Source organism: Marmota monax, unplaced genomic scaffold, assembly GCF_021218885.2.
Source record: "Marmota monax isolate L192 unplaced genomic scaffold, Marmota_monax_Labrador192_F-V1.1 WCK01_AAM20220418_F8-fsc00009, whole genome shotgun sequence".
Taxonomy (NCBI): domain Eukaryota; kingdom Metazoa; phylum Chordata; class Mammalia; order Rodentia; family Sciuridae; genus Marmota; species Marmota monax.
Window position 1 is genome coordinate 18,279,799 of NW_026694710.1, and position 18,092 is coordinate 18,297,890.

Genomic DNA, 18,092 nt, shown 5'->3' on the forward strand with positions numbered 1-18,092 from the left:
GGCTATAGAGAAACCTCAAGAAGCGATTAATACAGTCTATACTTATCGCCAAGGCGAGTGTCCCCTTAAGTCATTTGACATCATTGATCTTTGCATCCTGGAGTCACTTGGCTTGTTATACAGTGGGAATTGAGCCAGGATACCATGATGGTGACATCTACAAGTCCACCTGTGGATGTGTGTGAAGAGAGCAGACACACACAAGCCAGGAGCTTAGCTGCCTTTGAGAGAACAGAGGTTGTGGCCCTTCTTCTTTTGGCATCCAACATAGCTAGACTGAATGGGGAATTGACTAGCCCCTAAATCTTATGAACCTTAGAAGCATGGCAGTGACCGCTGGCAGATGGCTGACGGCACCAGCAAGCAGTTAAACACAAACTGAACCCCTCCAGGGAAGGCCCGATGTTGAGAAGTTCTTTAGAAATACCGTGGCCCTCTCCTGAGTTAGCCCAGAGCCACACAGCTTGGAGTGGCTGTTCTTGTTTTAGCCTCACTGCCATTTGTATTTCTTTAGGCTGCGTTTGGGGACCTCTTCCCCCTCCCCCTATGAGATTAGGTCTCTTATTGGATCATTGCACTGTAAAGTACAGTTGTTTTCAAAACTTCACGTTATGTCTGTACTAGTGACTGTTCAGCTCACAGTTTCTTAACCTCAGCACTGTCCTTGGGCTGGTGGGGACAGTCCTGTGCATCATAGGGTGTTTATTAGCATTGCTGGCCTGTGCTTGCACAGCACCCATAGCACCCTAAGAAAACATCTCCACTGGTGTGTGTGTGTGTGTGTGTGTGTGTGTGTGTTGTATATATCCGTAATAATTCCTAGAATTGTTGTGAGCAAATAGGGAGATTTTAAAATTAGGGGATACCATATATATATATATATAAAAATTAACTTGATCTTTGATTTATTCAATTTGAAGAAAACACACTCTAAAGGGAATTTTTTTAGAGTCCTGATGACCATAATATGCTCATTTTAGCTTTAAGATGAATGTTACATTTTTGTTTTAATTTTGTACTCCATAATAAGCAGAAAAATGAATACCAGTCAACTGGTTTTCAGCTCACCTTATATATCAATTAACTTTGAAATATTTTTTAGGGCTACCAATCCCTTAATGACATTCCTAAGAGGGTGCAAGTCCAAACCACGAACATCGTAGCAGGTGAGGTCATCTTCTGAGGTCATTTGGTACCTTTCTTTGTTAAGAACTGTATGGTTGGTCAGCTCAAAGAACTATGTGGTTGTGAATTGTATTGTTCTTTTCTAATTAAAAAAAAAAAAAGGTCTCTCGCTAAAACCCTGACAACTAGGTGAAGATCAAAGCTCTTGGATTGTGTCATCTTCCGTCAGTGACGCAGATTTGAACAACAACAACAAAATGTTTCCAAGCAACACAGTTCTGGTCACTAGCCACCAGGTGCTGGGGCTGACAGCTGCACTGGGCTGGTGAGTCCCCATCAGGGCTCTCACAGGCCTTAGGGCAGCTGTGTTTTGGAAGGTCACACACATTCTGACTATTTTCCCAGAGGAAGGGGACCCTGTACATTATTCTATTTTCTAAATGGATTTAAAAATGAACTTCTAAAATTAATTAGATTATGTTTAAGAAGACTGTCAGGACTTATTTTGTCTTTTGGGGAGGTTTTTTTTTTTGTTGTTGTTGTTCATGATGCTGATATAATGGTATGTTAGGCTCCTAAGGTTGTTTACAGACTTGGAGAGACAGAACCTGTGCGAGAGATTCTCAGGTGTTAAATGACTGAATCCTGCCTGTTCAGGACATGGTATTTTGGGGATGGTGGTGGTGACAGAATGCAATATAAGCATTTTTTTGTGCTGGGATGGGAATAAACTTATGGTTATTTGCTTAGAGAAGAACTTTCTGCATCTATGCAAGACCATTTTCTCTCTCTCTCCTTTTAACCATTCTTTGTATCTGTTACCAAATGGTTTAAAATATTTTGTTAGTATAATTTCACTTTGTTTTTCCTTGCAGTGTTCTTTCAGCTCATTAAGAGTTTGGGTAAAGAGCATTTTTCCTTTTTTTTTTAACTTGTAGATGGACACAATACCTTTATTTATTTATTTTCATGTGTTTCTGAGGATCGAACCCAGTGCCTTACACATGTGAGGCAAGAGCCCTACCACTGAGCCACAGACCCAGCCCTGGATAAAGAGCATTTTATCTCATTACAGCTTTAGATGTCTTGTGGGCTTCTTTTGGGGTGATGGAGCCATGAAGAGGTTGAAGACAGAGCTCAGGTGCTGCTGGGACTCCGTTTGGGACTGATGGCATGCTGTTTGTCTGCAGCCCCCTGCTTATTAACCTGTGTTTAATTCTTGTTTCTCCTCTCTGGGCCTCTTGTGCCCGTGTGTTCAGTCTTCCCCTGTGAGTCTGAGAGAGGCTGGAGCACCCGGTGTCATTGCCTGGACACACACCAGCATTTCCCAGGGCCCAGGCAAGGGCCGCGGTGTCCTCCCGGAGATCTAGTGTTTATTTTTGTGTCCTTAGTTCCACGTTCTGCCCCTTTGGGCCTGGCCTGAAGTGCCCACTGCGTGCAAGGCTGTGACAGGTGCTGGGGCTGAGAAGTCTAAGGCATGGCCTTGCCTGTCCTTTAGCCAGCCATGCGTACAGATGCCATTGATCAGACTTGGGTGACCTGGCCACAGATGAGCAAGGGAGCCAGGTGGGTAAGGGGTAATGGCCAACTTCCTGGGAAAAGCAGCATCCAGACTGAATCTGGAAGGAGGTCTTTGCTGAGAGAGGGCACACACGGAGTCACCACAGCTGACAAGGCTGGGGACTGTGAGAACAAGACAGGCCAAGAAGCAGACAGGGCCCCCAGGAGCTGTGCGTATGAGATGGGGTCCATGTGTCATGTTTCTCGAAACCCCAGTGTTAGGAAAAACGCCTACAGATTCATCCGATCCAGAGCCTCCCGTATTTTGGCACACGAGCCATTTGGAGGAAGCTGTGAGCCACCATGAAACAACTCTCCTCCTTGTGAGCCACCTCCAAGCACCTGGTCTGCAGTTGCTCTTGTCTGTACCTTTGGTTTCTGGATTTCACGCAGATGTGACAAACACACTTTGGCAAAGTTTTCCACCACGTTTTATGCAATTGTGTTTTAGACTAACCCGCCACCTTCACCACTCAGCTACTGCTCGCCAAGAACCCTGGTGTCACCTTTGGGAACTGCTCATCCTGTGTCCACTGCCACAGAGAGACTTCCCTGTCTTTCAGGATCAGTGGGCTCTTAATTGATTAGTGCATCTTATTCTTAGTACATCCGTGTCAAGAATTGCTGGGGGGCCGGGGGCTTAGCTCAGTGGTAGAGCAGGCACAAGCCATGGGGTTAATTCTCAGCCTTGAAAAAAAAAATTAAAAAGCAACCAAGAATCACTGTGGTCAGGGCCATCCTCAGCACTGCCAGCTCAGGGGACTCACTGTGGCCCAGGCGGTCCTGATGGGCAGATCTTTCCAAAGCCCCATGGTTCTGAGAAATGAGACCAATGATAATGTAAACTGACCACTGGGAAGTACCTTGCTTTCTGCATGTAGGGGCACAGATGTCCTTCTTTAACACATCCCAAACTATAGGAGTCAAGTAAAATTGTAACAAATATATCACTTAGGGTCACTTGTTCAAAAAAAGGATCCTAGAGAATTACTGTGTTTCTGGATGCCATTTCTTAGGCTGAGAAGTTAGTGTTTTTCCTTCAAAAAAAAAAATCATATAATAGGGCTTCAGTCTTAGATACATCATGCTTTTAACCTCATTACCAGCATATTCTGAAAAAGAGACATATGGCTCACCTTAACCTCGGTGAGCCTCAGGGCAGTTTTATTAAAATGGGGATTTAGAATACCTGCCTCAGTGGAATAACCAAATTGATATTTACAAAAGTGTCTGGCACATGGTAGCCATAACATGTATATGAATTACCTGATTTTTTTTTTTTTTGTGGTAACAGGGAATGAACTCAGGGACACTGAGCCACATCCCCAGCCCTTTTTGTATTTTATTTAGAGACAAGACGTTGCTAAGTTGCTAAAGCTGGCTTTGAACTCGTGATCCTCCTGTCTCAACTTCCTGAGCTGCTAGGATTACAGGCCAGCACCACTGCACTGGGCTCTGATTTTTTTTGTTGTTGTTGTTGGTTTGTTTATTTTTAGCAAGGTAGTGGAAGAAAAAAAAAAAACCCTGTGGCTTGACTTCATTAATGGCTCATGGATGTCCCCACCTACAGCCACTGTTTTGTGAAGTTGTTGCCTTCCAATGGCTGTTTGCTCTTGCAGAATCCTATCTTATTACAAACCAGTTCATAACATGGGAAAAACTGAAAGTGGCTTGAGCTTTTCTCTTTGGTTCCCAAACAACATTTCTGTGTTTCCCATGTTGGAAAATGCATAACCAAGGTCACTTTGATTTCAGAAATCAAAAAGCTCTTAAATACCGTGGGTTCCAACGTCAAGGATGCAACCAAAGATATTCCTATTCAGAAGTCCTTGTCAGAGTTCAATAGTCACATGGATGAGATTGAAAAAGAAATCAAACAGAATTTGCATCGGGCAGAAGAAGTTGACTCCTACTGGTGAGTGCCTGCTTGGACTGGTGGACCAGGAGCATGCAACTTGGTATGCAGTGCCGAAAAAAATCTCCTGTTAGCACCAGGAAAACCTTAGGAAAGCAAGTCCTACCGAGAAGCCAGGACCTGATATGTGTGAACCCTAGTTTATGTTCAGTCAGAAGGTTGAAGTGCTCACTTAGCACATAGACCCAAACTGAAACAATACAGAGAAGATCAGCATGGCCCCTGACTAAGGGTGACTACAAATTCATGATGCACTCCATATTTTTTTTTCTTTAAGTTTCAGACTGGAAGTTCTTGAGTCAAATATTTAATGATTTTCAGTTTTGATATCATGAGTGGCTTCTAGAATCTTTGTTATAATTAGTAAGCCAGGCATGTGGTAGGAGTTTAAAACAATAAGTAATTGAGGACATTTGGAAGGTCTTCTTTTCTGATGAGGTAAATGTATAGAGGTTGGTTCTACCAGAAGAGTGTGGTCTTAAGAGACTGTGCTTGAAACCAGTAACTAAACTCTCCAAGCCCAGGTGAGCAGTGGCTGCACCTGTGTTTGTTTACAAGGTGCAGCTGGTGCGATGTGGTCCTGGGGAGGACGGGTAGCCATGCGGGAGAGGGGAAGGGCTCAGGGGCTTGTGGAATTTAGCAGATCCTCTGAGATGTAAAATGCATTTTCTCCTCAGCCTCGTGTCCCTTGGTAGTCCACAGTGCCAAAGCCCACAGAGAGTCCAGAGCCTGCTTCTTACTCTGCAGGTCATTTTTTTTGTGCAAGAGAACAAGATAAATAGCAAAATGATAACAAAGATGGTGCTCGAGTTTCAGGGAAGAGTTTCAGTGTGCCCGCCCTGTGCTTTACACAGGACATCTCATTTAGCACTCAGAGTCCCCTGCTTGTGCTCCATTGATTACCCTGCTTTGGGGACAAGGAAGTTGGGGCTCAGGGAAGTGAAGTGACTCGGCTAAGGCCAGCTGGAATACGGAGGGCAGAGGTGGCCTTTCAGACCCTGTGTAGCTGTGCTATTGGTCGTGACCCCAGGATGAATGACTTCCTGGGACACTGGCTGTGTCTTCATTGTGGGCCATTCCACAGCTATCAGGACACAAGACAGAGCCTTTCTCAATGATCTTGAAAACTCATTAGCCATCACAGGTGACAGAGAGGACTGCAGTTTCCTGTCTATCTGCTTCTCTCTTCCTCTTCTTCCCGCCTGAAATCATAAGCTTATTTTTTTCTTTTTCTTTTCTTTTTTTTTTTACAGAGAGAGAGAAAGAGATTTTAATATTTATTTTTTAGTTTTTTAGTGGACACAATATCTTTATTTTATTTTATGTGGTGCTGAGGATCGAACCCAGCGCCCCGCGCATGCCAGGCGAGCGCGCTACCGCTTGAGCCACATTCCCAGCCCCATAAGCTTATTTTTTAAAAGAAATTTAACCAAATGAATGATTTAGTAACTCCAAAAGTTCTCTGAGGCCAAGGTCCCTGACTTCTTTAATTTTGTGTCCCAAATATCTGGGACAAAACCTCCCCAGAATGGCTGCTAGTAGCTCTCATTATAATTAGCAAAACTGCTCTTAATTGAATGAAAAGCTTTAGTGGCAACTTTTGTCAAGAGGCAGTAAGCAGAAGAAAACTCTTTGTTGGTTTCTGAAGTGTTGGGAAGGAGCTGTACCCTTGAATGCCCCTTAGCTGCCGGGAAAGGGTGGTGTCCATTTGGATAATGCCAGGAAGACTTAATTGAGGATCCATTATCCTAAAATGTCTCACTGGACCCTTCCAAAATTGAGATTTCCATTCTGAAGGTGTTTGATTTAGGATGCTCATAAAATTTTAAATGTTCCATGCATCCACCACATAGAGTATTTCTGGTTCAGTAAGGAACACAATGCCCTAGAACATTACTGTGATCCCAAGATATTTTGGAGAAAGTTCAGTGGGAAAGAGTCTGGTATTTCTTTATTAGTATTCTAATCATGATCTATCCACGGTGGTAGGTACTTCCACATCAGGAACCCGGGAAGAACTTGAAATTCGTCTTAAGCCATAAGACTTTGATACTAGAGATTCAACTCAGGCATTTTACTGCTGAGCAACACCCCCAGTTCTATTTATTTATTTAGAGACATTCTCACTCAATTTAGTGAGATCACCTCAAATTTGTGATCCTCCTTCCTGGGCTTCCTCAGTTGCCTGGATCACAGACCTGTGCCACTGTGCCCAGCTTACTGGGTGTTCTTACCAGTAGTCTTGGAGTAGCCCTCCCTTGCCCTACTTACAATGACCCTGTGCTTGCCTTACCAGGTGGCTGTGTAGCCTGATTTCCTGCTTTCTGCTGTTACTCATCGTGATTTTTTTTTACCTGGGCTTGCTGTGTGGCGTCTACGGCTATGACAAGCACGCTACCCCAACCACCAGAGGCTTCGTATCCAACACGGGAGGCATCTTCCTCATGGTGTGAGTGTTTGCTTCTCTTGGCACCTGGGTGTGGAAATGTGGGGAGGAGAGCAGGGGCTGTCTGTGGCATTACACCAGACTTTGCCCTCTGGGCCACACACTCTGGGTTTCAGTAGAGTAGACGTCTTGGGGTGATGATACTGTCAGATTTGGGTGCGTCCATCAAGTAAAAGAAAGCTAAATGGGTTCCACTTTGATTGAGCAGCTTAAAAGAGCTGTTTACAAATGGTGAGCTCCCTTTAAAAGCCGCTCTCATGGAGGTCATTTCCAAGTTCACTTTCTTGACTCTCACTGTTTCTTCTTCCTGTTCATTCATTCATCCATTCACTCTCCAGAAACTGGGAGGACCTCCCGTTGGACACCGTGCCATGTGGCTAGGACTGCTGCTTGCCACTCAAGGAACTTGAGTTTAGTAGGGTGTGTTGACCCAGCCCCCTGGGGATTTACATACATAGCCTAAATTAGGGACAAGAACAGAAGTGAGGTACCATAGAGGGGTGAGCCCCTGGCACTGTTTCAGAGGCCTTCATATGTAGGTTCCTGCATTTGGGAACCTTTACTCCAGCAGACAGCAGCAAAGCAGAGTGGGCAGGAGCCAGCAGGTGTGCCTGGAGCTAGAGCCAGGAGTGCCAACCAGTGGGATGCAGGTGTAGTGGCTCTGTGTGCCCCGCAGAGAAGCCATGTGGGCTCCCAGTGTGCGTCTCTGTTCTGCTGAGCTCCACCGAGGGTGAGTGGCAGGCTGTGAATGGGGTGGGGGGAAGGTAAAGCCTTGAAACAATCCTTTGAGGAATAGCCTCATGCTCCCATCTATCTCCTCAAGCCACTAGTATGGGAGTGGCAAGGGCTGGAGAGCAGGTGGCATGCATCTGCTGTGTCAAACATGGGATCACTATAAAATTAATATAAGATTAATTCTTATAAAATTAATTCTTCAGAGCTTTCCCCCAAATGGGCGCCAGTGTAGCGCAAGCCCTTACTATCATTAATGTGGCACAGGGCTCCTAAAAACATCCTCAAAGCTAATGGCCTGGGACTGCTAGGGCCAGAAGAAGAACTGCACACAGGGGAAGCTTGTTTCTCACACACCCGGATTTAAGAAATTACGCTCCAATGCAAGTACCTCCGAACTGGGAATGAAAAGAATTAAAAATTAAGCCAGCAAGGGAAAAAAAAGATATTTATCTTGCCTTTTTGGTCAAATATACACAGACACAGGTAGGAAACCAGTTAAGCAGTGCAAGTCGAATAATGCGGGCGTTCGGCAGTGGTCAGGGTTTTTGGTGGCGAGTGTTTCCATTCCACCTTTTTAACTGCTTGAAAGGGGAGTAGTACCTCTATTTAAAAAGACACATTCATAAGTTCTGTTCACAGTTCTTTGGGATCAACACAAAATCTGACATCTAGCTTCAAAGAAAAAGAACAGGGAAATCGCCAACAGACTGGTGGAGGTTACAGGCGCCTTCAGTTGAGATGGAATTCTTCTGCAGATTAAGGGATTTCTAAGGAGATAGAGCTCTGTGGAAACCTTAGGGTTGTGGGCAGGAAGAAGGCAGGTGACAGGACAGATTACCTGCCCAGAGGCAGGATGGCTGTGATTGCTTCACTGTTGACCGCCCCCACCTCATGGCAGGTTTTGCTGTGCTGGGCAGAAGTCTCCACCCCTTGGGACATCTGGCAAGCCGCTGGATAGATGCAAAGGGGGAGTGGGGAATGACACAAGCCTAGTCCATCTAATCAGACTGACCACCAGAGTGAAGTTTTTTCTTTCCAGCTGTCGACTCCCTGGTAGAAATCAGGAGACTCGTGTTTAGTTCTGCTGTAACCCCGTCCCCACCTGCTCTTTAAAAACAATGACACTGTCCTATCAAGAGCATGCAAGAATTCCCATCTCCCAAAAAGATTCTGGTGAAAGACTGGAGGAGTCTTCCTTACACCTGGCTCTGCCTGGGTCCTGCCTACTGAGGGTCCCCAGAGCATTTAGGGGTTGAGCAGGATGCCGTGGGGAACATGTTTTGTGCTGCAGCGATGGAGAGGGTTCCCAGAGATAAGGGAACCTAACATATGCAGTGACAATCTCCTGCACTGAAGCCCATGATAAAACTTTGAAAACAGTGTCCCCATCACCTAGAATTATGGGCAACCACAAGCGTAAGGAAGGGGCACATCTGTGTGGCTGGTGGCAGTGGGAAGACCAAAATGCCCTTTGCCCAGTAATTCTTATTTTAGAGAACCTCTGGCAAGGAAGTAGACCAAACTAGGAAAGAAGCATCCTAAGCAGGGGTGTGTTTTTGTGATTCGATGTATAATAATGAGGCACTGGAGATAGTATGTTTCAAGAGATCCCCAGCCAGGTGTGGTGACGCACACCTGTAATCCTAGTGGAGTATCATGAGTTCAAAGCCAGCCTCAGCAACTTAGCAAGACCCTGTCTCAAAAATAAACTAATAAATAAAAAGGGCCGGGTATGTGGCTCAGTAGTTTAGTGCCCCTGGATTTCAATCCCTGGAAATAATAAATAAATAAATAAGGTTTTCATTATGCAGGAGAGCAATCTGTGGTGGCTTCTCTCTTCCCAGATAAATGTTTCTCTCTAAGCTGCTGACTCCTGAGGTGTTCTGTAGCCAGAAGTCTGCACTGCACACACATGTTGAACTCCTACCTGACATCTTCACTGCAGCAGGAAACATCACTGACATCTTTCTCACCTTCTCTTCCTGTAGGGTGCCTCAGTGTTCGCTGCCACCACCCTGGGGCCCCTCCCCACCTTTATGCTTTCTTGCTGCCTCTGGACTCCTGTATCCCTTTCATCCACTGGTTTCTCTCCATCAGCAGTGTCCCATCTGGGCTGATGCCTGTCCAACCCATCCTTCTCCCTGCACCAAGAGTGCTCTCCTTACTAGAGAAACCAGGCTATGTTCTTCCCAGGCCCCATTCAGTTCACCCCTCCCTACCTCTGGAGCTGCTGTTGACGCCATTCTCCACCTTTCCTGTGGATGCAGAGTTATCTTGGTCCCTTTCAGACTCTCAAGGGGACACTTTCTGCTTAGAATCTCTCACCCTACTGTATCCTTTGAAGAAAGGATTGGTTCTCAACTGACGCCAAAGCCCAGGCTCTAGCCCATAATGCTAGACAGCATTCTGGTCTGCTATGGTCTGCCAAGGACAGAAAGACCACAGTGCTGATCCCTTCCCTCCCCACCCCCAGGCGGGCTGATCTGGTTAACCTGCACAATGCAGAGGAACAGGTCCACTTTGTACACTGACCAGGTAGTAAGCACTGCTAGGTAATACAGACAAATTCCTTGCAGAATTACTCACTTTATCATCTGTGTTTTTGTTTTTGTTTTTTCCCAGTGGAGTTGGATTCTGTTTCCTCTTTTGCTGGATAGTGATGATCCTTGTGGTTCTTTCTTTTGTTCCTGGTGTGAATATGGAAAAACTGATCTGTGAACCTTATGCAAATGGGAAGATATTCCAGGTAAATATGCTTTTCTACTCATGGTGGGAGGACTCGAATGGACACTTGGGTTTCTCCATGTCTTGTGGGTTACTTGAAGAGCAGTGGTCATGGTTTTGGTGGTGAGTGTGTCTCGCCACCAAAAACATGAGGAGTTTGCTATTTTTTCTGGGGGTGGCAGGCGTGGGTACCAAGGATTAAACTCAGGGGCACTCAACCACTAAGCCACATCCCCAGCCCTATTTTTTATTTTATTTAGAGACAGGATCTCACTGAGTTTCTTAGAGCCTCACTGTTGCTGAGCCTGGCTTTGAACTTGCAATCCTCCTCCTGGACCTACTGAGCTACTGGGATTACAGGCATGCGCCGCTGCACCCTGCTGAGTAGTTTGCTTTTAATTCAACAAGTTGATTCTATTTGCAAGACCAAAAAGCACACACCCATACACACACAGAAAGATACATACATAGTAATATAATACATACATATAATAGTATTCTCATTTTCTGATTGTAAATGAAGTCAGTTTCAGGAGTTAAGACTTGCACATTGATGTGGATTGTAGTATTTTGAGAGAGTAAAATTCTTCTTAGCAGTAGTTTCCAAAGGAGGCTGAGACCATCAGGAGATAAACTCCAAGGTTCCTCCCTCACCTTTCTTGAGGTTTGTGACATTGTAGATTTTTCCCAAGTGACAAAGATATCACATGGTTCATGGCCCTAAATTCAAAGTGAAAGAGATTAATAAGATACACCCCATGGCAGAGGGTCGTCCCAGGTGGATATATGATGGCAGTCAAGGAATGAAATTCAACTTTCACTTTTTCTCTCTAAGACCAGCTTCCCCTGACTCTGGGATGCAGATGGTAGTTTCATGGTTTTTTTTTTTTTTTTTTTTTTTAACTAATAAGGTTTTGTATATACCTTGGTCTGGCTTCTAACTTAGACTTCCCAGTGTTTTTCTCCAGACTGATTTTTTTTTTTTTTTAAGTATGGGCCAATTCTGATTTTTAAAATACAATTTTATTTCCTTCTTCAATTGTATGTCTATTTTTCATCTCAAATCAGGTGAGATGAAATCAGTAAATGACTACAAAGGCAGCCACTTGTCATTGGTGTTTTGGCAGTTCAGTTAGTCAAGAGAAGTTAAATTGAGTTGATTGATGATCACATTATCTCCATTTGGCTTCTTAATAAAAAATAACAAGACATCAAACCAGGATTTATTATCTCCTGTGCAGTGTTGAATCCTTTAGCGTAATTCTTTAAAATTAGAGGATATTTTAAAATCATTTATTCAGATTGAGCATCCCCAATCTAAAACTCCAAAATCCAAAATTTGACAAGGGGAAAATTTTACACCATGAAACTTTTCATGTACAAAGTCATTGAACATATTTTAAAAATTATTCTCAGACTCTGTGTACAAGGAGTATGTAAAACAAGTAAATTCTGTGTTTAGACTTGTGTTCCATCCCCATTTTGTACACACAGATATTCCAAAGTCAAAAAACAATCTGAAACTGAAACAATTTCTGGTCCCAAACATTTCAGGTAAGGGATCCTCTTACCCTGCTCTTACCAGGCAAATACCTGGCCATGCACATAAATATATGTGGTCCAGAGTCAGAAGGCATGTGAGTCTTCATTTACTGTGTCCAGAGGGAAGTCGTGAAGAAGCTGTGTCCCCACTTTATGACTTTATATTGGCTAGTTTCAATCAAATGGTCTATGTTACTCTCATTTCTAATGTGTTTACTAAATAAATTTGAGTTCTCAAAAAAAGTAATTTTCATAATTTTTATCAAGGCTGTGGTCAATTGATTTATTCCAGGTACACTATTATTTTCTAGTTTCAGGCTGGAGATTAAAGAGAAATATTGTGATATAAAAAAATCTTAAAAATAATTTAGAGAATATTCATTTTGATATTTGTATGCATGTTAATATAAAAAAATTTAACACTTTTTCTAGATTTTGGACACCCCCTACTTACTAAACAAGGAATGGAAATACTACATCTCTGGCATGGTTCTTAAAAAACCAGATATTGAGCTCACTTTTGAACAAATTTACAGGTACCAATAATTGCATTGTATGTTTTGCTATTTAAATTTTTTTTTCAGATAAGAATTTTGCTTTCAATCTGTTTCTTTTTACCTTACTCATAAGGCTTTTCAGTTTCAGAGCTAAGCTGTCCTCTAGACTTAGCAAAGAGATTGTAGAAATGAGGCCCCAAAGAGAATTCTTCCCTGAAAGCCTTTGAAACCTGGAGATGATGATGCCTAAGGCCCTTATCTCCAGGTATCTTTGGGGTTCCCTGGAGAAGGTGACCCTATGTTGCATTAACAGGAACCTGTGAGAATCAGTGAATGTGTCCAAATCACAGCTGTGATAATAACAATGCAAGACTGGGTGCGGTTGAGAGGCTGAGGCAGGAGGATCATGAGTTCAAAGCCAGCCTCAGCAAAAAGTAAGGCACTAAGCAACTCAGTGAGACTACTCTGTCTCTAAAAAAAAAAATAGAAAAAATGACTGGGGGTGTGGCTCAGTGGTCAAGGGCCCCTGAGTTCGATCCCTGGTACCAAAATAATAATAATAACAACAACAACAACAACAACAATGCAGGTACAGGGCTGGTCCTGCAGTGAGGCCACCTAGGCTCCCATCCTTTCTCTGCAGCTGGGGGCCCTGTGACCTTGAGCAATTCTACTTCCTCTCCATTCAGTAGGGATCATGACAACAGAAATCTCACCTTGGGTCTTTTGGGGTCCAGTGAAATACATGAAATTAGAACAGTACCTGACACTTTATAAAGACATGACAATAGGCGTGGGTGTGGCTCAGCGGGAGAGCCCTTACCTAGCATGCGAGACCTTGGGTTTAATCCCCAGCACCACATAAACAGAACAAATCATGGCAAAATACCTGTTCTTACTTATGATTGTTCATCAGCACATTTAAGCTCCTGTCTGATACACAGATTTCTCTAAACCTTTAAAACCTTCTGGAATCTTTAGGGTTTTACTTGCTGCTGTGGTGACGTGCCACAAATTGTTCTCCTGCATAATGGAAAACTTTTTTTGGGGGGAGGGGTACCAGAGACTCAACCCAGGGGTGCTTAACCACAGAGCCACATCCCTAGCCCTTTTTATTTATTTACTAATTTTGAGACAAGGTCTCACTAAGTTGCTTTGGGTCTCAACAAGTTGCTGAGGCTGGCTGTTTTTTTTTATTATTATTAATTTTTTTTTAGTTGTGGATGGATACAATACCTTTATTTTATTTTATTTTTTTTTACGTGGTGCCAGGGATCGAACGCAGTGCCTCATGTGTGCTAGACAGGCGCTCTACCTCTGAGCCACAACCCCAGTCCTGAGGCTGGCTTTGAATTTGTGGTTCTCCTGCCTCAGCCTCCTGAGCTGCTGAGATGACAGTCATGTGCCACTGCGCCCAGCCCTTTTTGTTTTTTTCAACCTTTTTGTCATTTGCCTCTTTGCACCTCCAAAGAGGGGGACACCCTCTCCTTGGCAGTGAGATCATAGCCGAGTGAGTTGAATTGACCTTCTAAATCTTCCTTAAATCTGTCTCCTCTCCTTGCTTGCAGCTTCCCATTTCATCCTGCAAGTGTCTGGGAATGTGATGTGACCCAACCAAACAGATCACTTCCCGCCTTAATGTCAGCAGCTCCACAGTGCCACCAGCTGAGGTCACAAACAAGTGGTGCATGCATCCACCCCTCTCAACCTGTACTCAGATTGTTAATCAGTTGTATACTCTTCAGCTTAACCCAGGGAGACTCAGGGTCTTTCTCAATAGCAAACTCTAAGCAGACATTATCAACCCATTGGAACCTCTGTGCACAATTCAGCCTGCTCACCATCCCCAGGCTGGGAGGCAAGGCCTAGCATCTTTACTGGCATGCAGCAATTTGTGACCGGCTCTTGCAGAACTCTGCAATATTACCTTTGTTGGTGCATGGAGCTCTGGGTTCCAACAGCACCACCTGGTTGTTGGAGCAGGTATCACACTTCCTAGGAATGTGGGCAAATTGCTGCTCATGGCATCCTGCAGGGGCAGAGGGCACTGGCTCTTGTGGCAAGGAAGACACTTCCCTATTATGTGACTCTCTGTGCGGCAGGGATATGAATCCTACCAGCCCTATCCTTAGCTCAGTTAGATAAGCACTTCCCCATTTTAGAGATGGGATTGAAGCATGGAGAGCTGAGGACATTTCACCCAGGTGGCCAGATTAGTTTTATGGGCAAACAGCACCAAAAGTCTGGATGTCTGTGGGTCCTCACCATTAGAATAGATGTCAAAGCATATGTTTAGTCAATCAATATAGCCCAGCCCTGGAAATAGGAAGGGGAAATATTCTTGACAGGGACTTGATAGAATCTTTTAATAAAGCCCATGATGCACTTTACAATGCACCTCTTTCTAGTGAGTATTATTTTTGTATTTTTTCATGAGAATTTATTTCTTCCCAATTTGTAAATTTGTGCACAGCAGTACAGACAACAGTGTAAAGGAGACAGGTGCAAGGACACATTCATCAGTGCTATTGTATCTGTTCCAAAATTTGGACTGTTAACAAAAGAGGAAAATAAGTCAGGAGTGGCAGGTGCCAGCCATTCACGTGGCTATGGGTGATAACCTGAACCCACTCAGTCACAGATTGCACAGCAAGAAACAGTTAACTCCCTCCTCACTCTCAGATATGGACTGAGGTCACCATGCTGCTTTTCTGGGTCGTGATTTCTATGTTTGCTCCCACAGCAATTGCAAAAACAACAGAGGAATTTATTCCACACTTCAACTCGAGAACCGCTTCAATATCAGCGAGAGTCTCAACATTCACAAGGTGAGTCCTTAGAAACCAGTTCTGGACCTGACACATTGTTTTACTAAATCCAGTTGTTTTTCCTTCTTTTTGTTAAAATTGCTGTGAAATCTGCAAAAGATAAAACAAGCCACTTTAAAGGGACATTTAATATGTTCGGTGTTAGGCAATCTTCACCTTTATCCAGTTCAAAACATTTTCTCACCCCAACCAGTTATCTTTCTTGCAGTGTGAGGTCTTTGATTTTTTATGCAAGAGCCTCCCAAGAGGCCTCACTTAGGACATGTCCCAGGGAGAGATTCCACTTCACTCAACGTAGATGTTCCTATGAAAGCAACCCCCACTTGCTTCCCAGGGAGGCTGGTTCTCCAAGACCATCACCCCTTGTCTGACAGGTCCTAGGATTGGGAGGAACAGTCCTCACCATCCTTATTCCTTATGATCACACTGTGGCCCCAGGACTGCAGGGTTGTCTCTGCTGAACCATGGCAAGAAGGAAGGATGGAAGCAAGCCAGATAGAACGACTTCCCTCCCATTTTGCTTCAGCCCACGCCCCAGTCTTGACTCTTAAGACTCAAAGAAAACGCCATTCCAGGGCATGCTGGTCAGAAGAAAGAGGAATAGAGTCCCACTGCCCCAGTCTGGAGTGCTGTTAGCCCAGACCCTTCCACTCCCCTGTGCCTGGAAGCCTCCTCTGGCCTTCTTGGTTGTGCAGGAAAGAATGTCATCCTCTTACTTTTGGGCTTCCAGCACGAGAGCAGATTCCAGGCAGAACTTAAGGAAGAGGCATTCACCAAGTCCTGCAGCTCTGGCAGGCCAGTAGAGAGACCATGGGGTCATGATGACCTGACAGTTTTCAAATGTAAAGAGCTTTAATTCAAAACCTGCATATGAATTTTGTTTTGATTCTCTTCCCTAAATATTGCTTATTGTCCATAAATAAAATGTGAATTTGCCACCAAATCCTAATTAGGTGTCCTCTTCCCCTTTGTCCATCATGCCATGGGCCACTTTCCTTGTGCTGTGCTGGGTAGCAGTTGAGAGTGTCGCTGGGACACTGAGGCACTCCCTGACTTCTGAAACTACTGATGGGCTACTAAGTCAACCCCAGGTCAACCACCGCATTCCCATGACCTTTGCCCAAGTAACTAAACACTGTTTCCCAGAAGACGTCTCCCATGTCTTTCTCTTGCCCAGCTCTAGAGCAAGGCGGTCCCTTCCCTGGAATGCCTGCCCACCTGTCCCTGTCAGCATCTCTGTTGGTCAAGCCTGGGTGCTCCAAAGCCACCTCCTCTCTACTCTCTGTGCTTCCAGCCTCTTTTCTTGAACTCCTCTCTCCCTGGTGCCCTAATGGAATTCTTGTGCCCCTCTTATGACACAGCCTCTTCCTTTTGAGGTCTTTTTGACAGGGAGATGAGATCTTATTTTACTTTGTACTTGAAAAGTGCTTACCACAGGATATAAGAAGCCATGGAGGCAGGGGAGAAAGAAATCCCAGTCAAATATAGGTATAAATACGCACCCATGTATGAATATATACCATGTCTGTATGTGTAAACAGACATATGTATGTGTGTATATGTATGTATGTATATTCTTGCATAGTTTTATTGCCCTTTTAAAGCATTAAGTACTTGACATGCTTGGAGAGTAATGGCTTGGTTTCCACATCTTGTTTCATCAGCATACTGACAACATAAACAATCAACTTGAACGTCTGGATATAAAACTTGGTGGCATTGTTCTTCTGAATGAGGAAGGAAAAAACAACCTCAAGGAATTCTCTAATAGTGGGATAGACAATATAGATTATGACACCCTCTTGGCTCAGGTATCACCCACTTATGCCTGTGTGATCTGGGGGAGAAAGTAGGGCACCGAATGTGTGTACTTTGTTTTTTAGCGTTGTTTTTTTTTTTTTTAAATGAGAAGAGATTCAGAGTATAAATTGCAATTTTAAATTGTGCGGCTTAGTGACGTTTAGTATATTCACACTGTCACACCATTTTATTCTACCTAATTCTAAAACATTTTTATCACCCCAAAAGAAAAGCTATGCCCATTAACAGTCTTCCTCCGTTCCCCTCAACTTGGCAGCCATCAATGTGTGCTCCATTTCTATGGATTGACTTATTTGGATACTGCATGTAAATGAATCATACAAGAAGTGGCCTTTGGTGTGTAGCTTGATTTTGAGGTTCACATAGCATGTTTTCACCCATGTCTTAGCATGTGTTGGCATTTTATTCTTTTCTATGGTTAAATAAAAATAATGGGTATAAATTAAAATGCAAATGTCACCTATGGAGGAGTTTCTTCAATCTATTAGATGTCGTTAAGGATTAAAAATCCCATAACACAAATTTTTTATTTCTTTTGTAGAGTAAAACCTCTCCTGGGAAAGTGAATCTTTTATCATTTTCATATGATCTGGATACAAAAGCAGACCGTTTGGTGAGTTCACATAGTTGGGTTAAGTGCTGTAGCAGTGTAGGTGTCTAATGTCAGTGCCACCAAGAGGGAAGCTGCCGCAGAGGTCCCTTTCACTGTGAGTGAGTCCAGCCTTGCTGACCGCCCCTCCTGTGCATGTGGAAAGTTGCCCTCAGTGGTCATTGCTGTTTGGCCCCGATGTCGCTGGAAGTTTCCAGGGCCCACCTCCATCCCCACCGATTCCTTCACCCTCAGACCCCCAAGTGTGAGCACATGTGCTTCTGTATGTGCAAGCACACACACGTCACTT

General features: G+C 44.0%; 1 protein-coding gene and 1 non-coding gene across 5 annotated transcripts in view; both read left to right on the top strand.

Moving 5' to 3' along the window:
- The window catches only part of Prom1 (prominin 1), a 122,874-nt gene that overhangs the window by 66,499 nt on the left and 38,283 nt on the right, over positions 1–18,092 (top strand). For all 4 annotated transcript variants that reach the window (XR_009224808.1, XR_006847005.2, XM_046423647.2 and 1 more), the window contains exons 10-17: positions 1,103–1,166; positions 4,441–4,600; positions 6,897–7,049; positions 10,404–10,527; positions 12,480–12,583; positions 15,288–15,372; positions 17,037–17,183; positions 17,735–17,806. Coding sequence is in view for 2 of the 4 variants with exons in the window: in XM_046423647.2 (XP_046279603.1) it covers positions 1,103–1,166; positions 4,441–4,600; positions 6,897–7,049; positions 10,404–10,527; positions 12,480–12,583; positions 15,288–15,372; positions 17,037–17,183; positions 17,735–17,806 (909 nt within the window). In the remaining 2 variants the exon portion in view is untranslated. The remainder of the gene's footprint in view (positions 1–1,102; positions 1,167–4,440; positions 4,601–6,896; positions 7,050–10,403; positions 10,528–12,479; positions 12,584–15,287; positions 15,373–17,036; positions 17,184–17,734; positions 17,807–18,092) is intronic.
- LOC124078835 (U6 spliceosomal RNA) lies at positions 4,765–4,866 on the top strand. Its single transcript, XR_006847067.1, has one exon. It is a non-coding gene; the product is annotated as a U6 spliceosomal RNA (small nuclear RNA).